The 9,648-nt window shown below is 33.0% G+C and overlaps 1 protein-coding gene across 4 annotated transcripts; it reads right to left on the bottom strand.

Annotated features, from left to right (window-relative positions):
• Window positions 1–3,441: 3,441 nt before the first annotated feature.
• On the bottom strand, window positions 3,442–8,836 carry LOC114718788 (hydroxyproline O-galactosyltransferase GALT3). 4 transcript variants are annotated; one of them, XM_028904222.1, is made up of 8 exons: window positions 8,796–8,836; window positions 7,152–7,965; window positions 6,495–6,730; window positions 6,126–6,404; window positions 5,376–5,504; window positions 4,512–4,688; window positions 4,322–4,429; window positions 3,442–3,849 (listed from the first exon to the last, which is right to left on the bottom strand). In XM_028904222.1, the coding sequence occupies exons 1-8, from the start codon at window positions 8,796–8,798 to the stop codon at window positions 3,643–3,645; spliced, it is 1,953 nt and encodes a 650-aa protein (XP_028760055.1). In that variant the 5' UTR covers window positions 8,799–8,836; the 3' UTR covers window positions 3,442–3,642. The 4 variants fall into 4 exon arrangements, with proteins under 4 accessions (XP_028760055.1, XP_028760056.1, XP_028760057.1 ...); XM_028904223.1 differs by lacking the exon at window positions 8,796–8,836 and adding an exon at window positions 8,076–8,092; XM_028904224.1 differs by having other exon boundaries at window positions 3,767–3,849; window positions 4,528–4,688.
• Window positions 8,837–9,648: the final 812 nt, after the last annotated feature.

The raw sequence follows: 9,648 nt of genomic DNA, 5'->3' as shown, positions 1-9,648 counted from the left end.
TCAATCCTACAATAGTCGGAAATGGTTGGAATTAACCATCTTAAATGGATAAGAATATTTAATTTAGAACTGGTGTGTAATCATTAGTGTAAGGAATGCAAATTGCATTATTTCGAGAGGAAATGGCTTCGAAGAAAAGTCAAACTGATTCCTATAAAACACTCAATTAAGCCTCGTGGTCAACCATTTTTTTAATACTCTGGCACTCAATATAAAAAGTTGGCTTGACTTATATTTTAATACTACCTCCGTATCTATTTATAAGATATTATTTATAAACTATAAATGGAGTCTTATAATTAGAATCTAGTTAGTATTAATTATAAAACTTCAATTCACTTTATTTCTCATAGTTATTTATTTATTTTCAAAATAGTCATTGTAACAATGGTAGTCCTAGTTAACATACTTGATTAACAAAGGTATTTTAAAAAAGATAACACTTATTTATTACAAATAACTAACTTAACTAGTTTTGTTAATCGACTTAAATTGGATAACTAACTCTTATATTAAGAACGGAAGGTAATATAAAACAAAATTTAAAGCCTAAATGAGTAACTTCCAAAGGTGGAAGAAAAAGAAGGAAATTTTGTTACCAATTTTTGGGTCCTAAAGATGAAATAAACAGTCAAGCAAATGGTAATTTGGCAGCCTGCAGGTCCTAATCAAGTCATAAATTGGCACAAGGAATCATTTCCCGTGTTCTCATGTTGTTTTATGTGTAGCTGGGGCTTGGTTCAATGAACAATGCCACATTCTATTAATTTTTTTTATTACCCTCCCACATGATACATTTATTCCATGTGTTAATCATTAATCTATCTTGTAGTATTTTAAAAGAAAATTGGTATGCACAAACAAAGCGTTTCATTCATTCTTTAAATTAAATTATATATGGCTGGCAAAAAATATTAAATTATATCTGGTATGATCCCCTCAGTGAGTAAAAGCACTTACATTTTTTTTTTTAATATGCCAATTAATTTCTGCAAAGAATATTAAATTTTGACTAATTTAGGTTAAGTGGATTGAATGAGTCAGATGTAAAATTTTCATAGTGACAGACATTTTTTTTTTCAAGGGAAACAAGCATTGGTTAAACAACTTGAATGGATTACGTTTATCTAGCATTTGTTAACAAATGTTTCTAAAAAGTTGCTTACTTGTCGGACTGTCATATTGATTGAGTTTTGAAATTATGTTAATCAATAACAACAGGTAATAAGATATTAAAAAAAAAAATCATGCTAGAAGCTTTACTTGTAAATGGACTAGAAATACTTAAATATGTCATAATAAAAAAATACTCCTCTGGTCCTTAAAAAATCATGCTAGAAGCGTTACTTGTAAATTGGGGAGTTAATGTTGATCTTTTATATATAAGACTTATTTTTCAAATTAATCTTATTGATATTCCTCTAACAATAATCAAATAGGAGATATGGAAGGAAATTAATAAAGGTGCTCATTAACTAATTTAGCTAATATCTTTAATCTACTCATGTTAGTTAGTTAGGTCTTATATTAAGGACCAGAAGAGTAGTTTGTTTTTAATTAAAAAAGTCACAAAATAACTGAATAGTGTCATGAGTGCTAGGCTTAGTCATAATCCGAATGCGTTAACACGTGGCCCAGTGTTGTTGGTTTAATAACTTTATTGTTGGTGGCCTTCGACTGGATCTGAAAGCCTCGAAATCGACCGCCACTAGTTATGTGGGAGGGGGAAAAGTGGAAAACTCACAGGTGGAAGTTTTTAAATTACAGATGCTTATTTTAAAACAATATAAATAAATTTTAATTTTTTTTTGACCAGCTAAATAAACTTTCATTTGAACATTACAATCACAAACTTTTTAAATTCTTTAAAGGGATAATATGATATTTGCTCCCTTAAATTTTTTCTTATTTTAATTTTGATCCCTTAAATTAGTCTTTATTTTATTTTTGGTCTCTCAAATTTCAAACAATAAGTTTTGGACTTCTGGTCTACGTTTTTAGTGAGTTATAATAATCAATGTTTTAAATGAAAAAAAATCTGAGGAATGAAACTTTATGATTTGAAACTTGAAAGATTAAAACTAAAATGAAGACAAACTTGAAGGATTAAAAATTATACTCTCTCCAGTCTTATTTATGAATTTTAAATTTAGGAAGAAGTGTGATTTATTTGATAAGTTTTAATTTGGGTTTGTCGTAACATTCAAACCATTTTTTATTCTAATATTGCCTTTAATTATTTCTCTTTTGTCGTATTCTTACACATGTTCTGTTTCATCTTTTTTTTCATTTATTATAAAGGTATACTTGAAAACAAAAGTACATCTCTAACTTACTTTTTATTTTTAACTAATTTTAATCAATTATTTGTTATCCATGAATTAGTTATTTGAAGATTATAAAAAGAAAAGAAGAAGTATTAAGCCTTCTTTAAAATTTCTAGATATATTTGGATTCTTTCCATTTCCTAAACACCATTTGAATGGAAGAGACATAATTAAAAATAAAATGGCGGTAGGGGAAGTCTCATAATTTTTTTAGACTGAAAAGAAAATAATGCTATTGTTGTTCTTTTTGGGGGCCATCAAAGCAATCCTATTATCTTACTGAGTACGTATCAAGTTTGTTGTCCACTCATTTTTTTGGCCACTGTTAGTCCACTCATCCATGTCTCTTATTCCTTCAACTAAGAAAACGAAAAGTAAAAGTGAGAGGATAAGGGTATGGCTTTACGCAAAAGAAGCTGCGTACCATGTATGACCAAAATTGTTCCATGCAGTGATGCAGATCACTTATGGATGCCCTTCAAATGTCATTAAAATAAATAAATAAATAAATAAAAGAAGTGGCCGTAAGTCCTGCTGGATTCTTCATCTTTCAAAAAGTTGAGACTCGTTGAATTGTCTTTGTTCAAGTAGTTCTACTTGAAAAGAGTTTTATTTCATGAAGTGTAAACCAAGAAGGCATTCAGCGAAAAAGGTAGCTCATGCTACCCACTGTTTTTAATATAAAAACTACTGTGAAGGTTGGATTTAATTGTTTTTTTTAATATCTCTTTTGATAGTAAGTAGTTCCCATTAAGAAGTATTTTCAATACACATGATTAGAGATGGTATGTTAAGAAAATCAACACGTATTTGTTACAATTATTTAACTTAACTAATTTTCTAAATCTTCTCAAATTAGTTATCTAACTCTTATACACAGGAGATAACACAGAACCAATTTAAAAGGTCTGATTGAAAGCTCAAAATTTATCCCCTCATAAAGAAAATCTGACCGAAAACACGACTCGTTAGTTATATATAAGCTAATATTCAATCGTATTAAAAGTTTGTTATACTATTTTTACATTAAAGGTCGGTTTCTTCAACCTTCTGACAAGAGGCATGAAAAAAAGAACCTTCAATTCCCACACCCAGAAGGCCACGAAGCCACATAAAAAAATTTATTCTACAATTTAGTTCAAGCAAATATATTGACATTTCACGGGCAATCAATTTCAACAAAATATTGAGCGAAACAGTGAAGATGAATGAATAAATCAAATAATTAATTTGACATCTGATAGCTAACATACATAGCCTATAGATTGATACAATAAACTCAAACCTCAGAACAATGAACCAAAGCTCAGGAAAGTTACTCGCAGCATGCTGGCTGGCGTTCTTTCAGCAGCTTCTCCCAAAGGCATAACACCATCCTTGGATTTTGGTAATGGGCAAGTATATAATTTGATTCACATCCAACATTGTGAAACCTCTCATCAGTTTCGTAGTGCACTTCTCTACCACTCTTCTTGAACTCTTCGATCCATATCCCCATGGCAACATCTTCCAGTTTGAAGAGCTGAGCATTGAAAAATATGGACAGACGAGGATGAGAAAACCTTACTAAAGTAAGATTTGAATATCTCTGTTATGCTGAAACGCTAATGAAGATCGAAGTGATATTCTGGTCATCAAAACATAAATCCTGTCTAAAGTGATTTCCCCAAGTTTGAATATCATATATTCTGTCTTTGATATAGTTCTCACATTAAGCAGGAGATAAACACCACCAGGAAACTACGGTGTTGTAATTACTCTAAAGAATACGTTGCATAATGGCATTTTTTTAGTGACATTTGAGAACTTTACAGCGACTTAACTTCAGATTAAGCCGGACCACCCATCTTTGTTAACATACTTTTTCTGAAGACAATTTTGAAGGCAAAACCTACAATGCTTTCCAGAATCTCAATATTTAGGTGAAGTTTACGCTTGACACAATCTGTGAAATGATCATTAGAACACAATAAACAGGAAGAAGAAATTCTTACCTTCAACGTTCTTTGTTCATGGCCATGAACAATGAATTTTGCTATGTCTCGAGAGATGACATAACCGGGACCATGTGCCCATGGAGGGTATGAATCATGCGGCCATTCCTAATCAAAAAGAAAAACATTGAATTTGTGGCAGGGATAAAGTTGTGTAGTTTTACTTTGAGCATTTCAGAAAGATTTACACCTCCTCACTGATGTACCATTTGCCATCTTGATCCCTGTGCGGCGATGATTTGAAAGATATAAGACCATACAAGAGACCATCAGATGGCTTTCTTTTAAGGTTAGAAACCACTTCATCAATCCTAACAAAAGCATCATCATCCGTTTTCATTATGTACTTAGCAGGCATGATTTTCGTCTGCAAATTTAGTGACAGATCATATTGATTAACTGGCATGAAAGTAAAGGAGATGAAATATAATACTCTTCCGGTTCTAAACGTAAGACTTATTTTGTAGTGTAAAATTACACTACAAAATAAGTCTTACATTTAGAACTAAAAGGAGTATATACAAGACTTGCAGATGAAAAACAACATCCGGCGCGACCACACTGACACAAAATTGCATATGCATCCTGTGATGTTGATATGGTCTAAAATAGAGTGGTAAACTATGATGTAATAGGATAGCCATTGTCCAGCTGTCAGATATATAAGATTTGGAGGCATAGGGCAAGATGAGTAAAAGCAGGCAACCTACGGTTTTAAAGGCCAAATCATAGTCTGTGTTCACAAATTCATTAATCACATTTTTTTGGAAGGGTTAATTCCAGAGTAGATTTCTCCTAAAACACATTTACAAGAATGTGAACATGAATTTTGATTCAATTAAAAAAGAAAAAAAACAGAAAACAATGTGAACATGAAAAAAGAAATCGTGGACAAGGTTAATAAAAAATTGAAACTCTGGCAGAAATGGATTTCAGTCACTAAAAGATTTGGATATTATTTCCTCGCCCCTTATCCCCATCAGGCTGTGCTCCCTTCTTGTTTCTTTATATGTTTACGTAGACATTTCATTGCATAAAATTTTGATGCCCTTACCCCTAAAATGCATATTGCAATAGTTTTGAAGGTGATCAAACCATAATAATCAACAAACGGCAAAAACTGGATATCTCCAAAAGCTTGTGCTTCTTTCCACAGCTCAACGTTAACTATATGGTTCTTGTGCTGAAATCAAATAAAATATCAAAGTCACTCACAGTTAACAGGGCAAAGAAAAGGTGCAATGACAATGAAGATTACTGGGTTGAGAGCTCTCCCTTGCGCACTTGCCAGGTGAGAGAATATTGCTTGCAGTCTACACAGACTTTTTGGTTGCAAAACATAAACGATATAATCTGTCTTAGTAAATGATGCAGTTCTTGAGTTCAAATATTACAGATATCTCCCAACCTCTGCGCATACTCCTTCCACTTAATGTAAATTCATTCGTCAGTATATATTTGAAGAAAGACACCATTTGCAATCCTCTCCCAGCTATCCACCTCACAGGTGGAGAAGAGAGGGATCATGAATTGCACGAGTCATCCCTTCCAAATTAAATCAGCTAGAGATGTGCAGAAAACACCGTAGATGAATGATTGTATATGAAAATCTTCACGAATTCTATATATAGCAAAGCAAAATTCAATTTGATTTCTTTCAATGACGGTAGGGAGCAAAGACCACTAAGAAAGAAGGATTTGAGCTTCGACAAGACTCTTCAAGGAAAAAGTTAAAACATAAGCTATATCAGGAAATATGTCAGCATAAATATTTACTGTACCAAGTCTGCATTTGATCACTTACAAGCCCAATGAAAAATCGGACAGCTACCTCCCCAGAACGTACAGCCTGATATTGCATCCAAGACCTCCTGAGGGCCATTCTTCTTTCAAAGTTATTTCCCGTGGAGAATACCCCAATTAGCAAAACAAGCCTTTTTCTGGGGATAGAAGGAGCTTTAAGTTTGTCAATGTCAATAACAATATCATTATCTTCAGTAGTAGGTAAGCCTTTTGCCAGTGCAGATAAGAGACTTAGATTGCCACCTACTTTGACACTGTTAACTAACCATGGTTCAAGTTTCTGCATCCACAAAAACCATACAAAGTTGGAAGTGGCCATTCTATGACTTTGACTGAAAAAATTAGAAATGTTTCTTGTTCCATACCTTACCTCCCTAAACGCAAAGGATGTTTCGTGCCTTCCATTCACTGTCATATGGAATCCCTCTGAACCGACCCACAATGTGGCAGTGAAAGGGTTTCCTTCAGTGAAAGGGAAATTAGCAGTTCTATGTGCACTCTCCTCTGAAAAGTTAGCAGTTCTATCACTAATAGGTTTGCCCACACTTGGATTCTCTTGGTTGCTGCTTCTGGTAACTTGTACATTGCAGAGCACAAGTCCATCAACTGCATCACGTACAGTGATAATTAGTTCTTGAAAATATACACTATTAGGTATGATAACAAAAGGTAGAAAAGTTTGTTTTCAACTTATTCTGTTATTTATGAAGCAGGTTGGTGCTATTACAGCTATTAGCCCAATTAAGTAGCAAATGTGCTTGTAACTTCAAACAAACATAATATAGGGGGAATGTATGTCTGAAAAGATTATTGGAACCTGTCATACTCTATGAGTCTAAAATGTTTATTCTCTACCTGAAAAAGAATGCATTGTTAGTTAACAACACTTCGAACCCACCACAGTTCTTTGGATGCAGAATATGCTCGTTGGATGCAAAATATGCTTTAATACATACAAGGTCCACCATTAGTCACGCTACATAAATTGAAATCTCTTCGTTTAAAAAAAAAAAAAACACAAGCATACCTTCTTGGATGTTAGTAAAACCATGAGCTGGACACTTTTCCTCTTTTCCCCACCCATGTTCATTAGTCCATGTATTTTGAACTATAAATGGATCCTCAGTCAAATTTTCTCCAGGGAGACTCACATTGTAATGCAAAATTATAGGAGGATTTGGATCCTCTTCTATCTGTTGGCCCAAGAGGTCAATGTGGAAGCTTCCATTTTGCCCAACAGGAATGCCAATTAGTGTAATAGATGAATCTACGACTAGACCACAAGGAAGCTCAAGAATGATTCCACTGCTTGCCACCATTTTGCCGATTGTGGTTACAGTCAATGGGCAGTTCTGATTTTCAGGGCTATCTATCTCGCTAATCCTAGAGGCTTTCTGCTTCTCAATCGTGGACAACAACTCTTTCCATGCTACAGAAGCCTCTTTAACTCCTTGAGCTGTTTCAGGTAAAGCATCTGACCTTGACAGCAGGGAACACAAAGGAGTCCACAAAAGCATTGCTTTCAACTCTCCTTCAAAAAAGTTTTTCATGTTACAAAGATCATCAAGCCCATGAAAATGTATAGAATGTGGCCTTTTGGTTGGCTTTGGTGTTTCTTTTACTTCCACATTTGAAGAATTTATAGCAAGATTGTTTCTTACAGTAGAATCCGTTGGCGCATGATTATTAAAGAAACTGTAGGCCGACTGTTTTACTGATTTCTGTGGCTGCATTCTAAACGGACTGTATAGGAGAATCAACATCATACCCAGAGCAATGATCAACAAGCCTCCATACCACTTTTTCATGTTCAGCAAACCTTGAACTAAATGTAGCCGTTTCTGCAGATGTAGAAATTCTATTGCACTTTAGCTACTAGATCCACATAAGTGACGTAATCTATAAAGAACGAATGAAGAATAATTATATATAGAGATTAAATCATGTGAACCAATCAGTAGATCCAGTGACCGGGATAAATCGTTCTGAATAATCTCTTTTTCCTTCTGCTCCACTCTGCTATACGTGATTGGGGGAAGGGACTAGTCTATATTCCAGAACTTGCTGGACAGCTGACCTGGAGGACCCCTATACCATCATAACAAGGCACAGAACATGGATAACATATTCAGATGGCAAAATGCAAGAGCCAGCATACAGAACGTAAGTGACTTACTTTTACAAACAAATTTAGAAAAGTATATCCATCGGAATAGTGCAAGGCCATTCTAGTTGAGTTACCAAACCTAATGTCGTAAAATTCAAATGCAAGTAAGTTCTATTTTCATCGTTCTACGAGAATAGCTTTGTTTTCCTCTGATTTCCTCTTCACTTCTTTGAAAAAAATACTTATAGCATGACAGAATAATGATTGTCATAGATTCAGGCAATAAGAATTCTTTCCAAGCAGAAAAATCAGAATCTGTTATGGTCTGCCAACTTCCCTAAAAACGTTAGGGGTGACTCTCAACATGAATAGACCGAATCTATGTTCTTTGCCATGAGAAATACAAGCCGTAAAAGTCCACATTTTTTCCTCGGTTCCCTTTCAGTAAGCAACTCATATAAAGTAAGAAGCACAAATCACATCACCCAAATATACCCAAACAGAAATCAAGACAAGGACGCAAGATTTGAAGCTGCTGAGATCCAATATTCAACTACATCTCACCATTAAGCTGCGAGATGCTCCAACTTGGAAGCTTCAGAGTGTTAAAGTTTTGAGGAACAGAGGCACCGCTTTCGTTTACTTCATATATTAATATGTTTTCGGCTGGAACTCTTTCAACCAACTTTCCTTATTACCACCTTTCGTACTACCTCCCATCTTAATTATAAGAGTACTTAACTAATTTGAAGAGATTAAAAAAATAAATTAAAATAGTTATTTATAATAAATAGGTGGTTTTTTCTAAAATATTTTTGCTAATCAAGTATGTTGGCTAGAAATATTATTATTTGAAAGATTATCTTGAAAAAAATACATAAATATTAGAGACAAAATGGATTGGATTCTTATATTTAAGACCAAAATAAAAGTCAAACAAGATCTTATAATAAGTAACGGAAGTAGAATAAAAACTAATTAACTAATTTTAAAAAATTTAAAAATTAGTTAAATTAATTATTTGTAATAAATATTATCTTTTCTAAAATATTTTTATTTATCAAATGTATTAGTTAGAACTAATATTATTACAAAAACTATCTTAAAAAAAGATAAATATAAAAAACAAAGTAAATTGGAGTCTTATATTTAAGACTAAATTGAAAATCAAACTATGGTCTTAAATATAAGATCTCAATTCACTCTATCTCTTATATTTATCCATTTTGTTCAAAATAATCCTTATAATAATTACACAACTTAATAACTCTATCAAATGGTAGTTATATCTAATATATATAATTAACAAGGACAAACACTTATTTATTACTCCTCCGATCCTAAATATAAGACCCTTAAGTCAGAAGAGTATAAACTTAATAAATTTTTTTAATTTACTCAAATTAATAAACTAATT

The sequence above is a fragment of the Neltuma alba genome, unplaced genomic scaffold, assembly GCF_004799145.2.
Source record: "Neltuma alba isolate B1F8T4 unplaced genomic scaffold, ASM479914v2 tig00011870_pilon, whole genome shotgun sequence".
NCBI classification, from domain to species: domain Eukaryota; kingdom Viridiplantae; phylum Streptophyta; class Magnoliopsida; order Fabales; family Fabaceae; genus Neltuma; species Neltuma alba.
The sequence above is the reverse complement of the archived record's forward strand: the minus strand, read 5'-3'. Positions and strand labels throughout refer to the sequence as shown.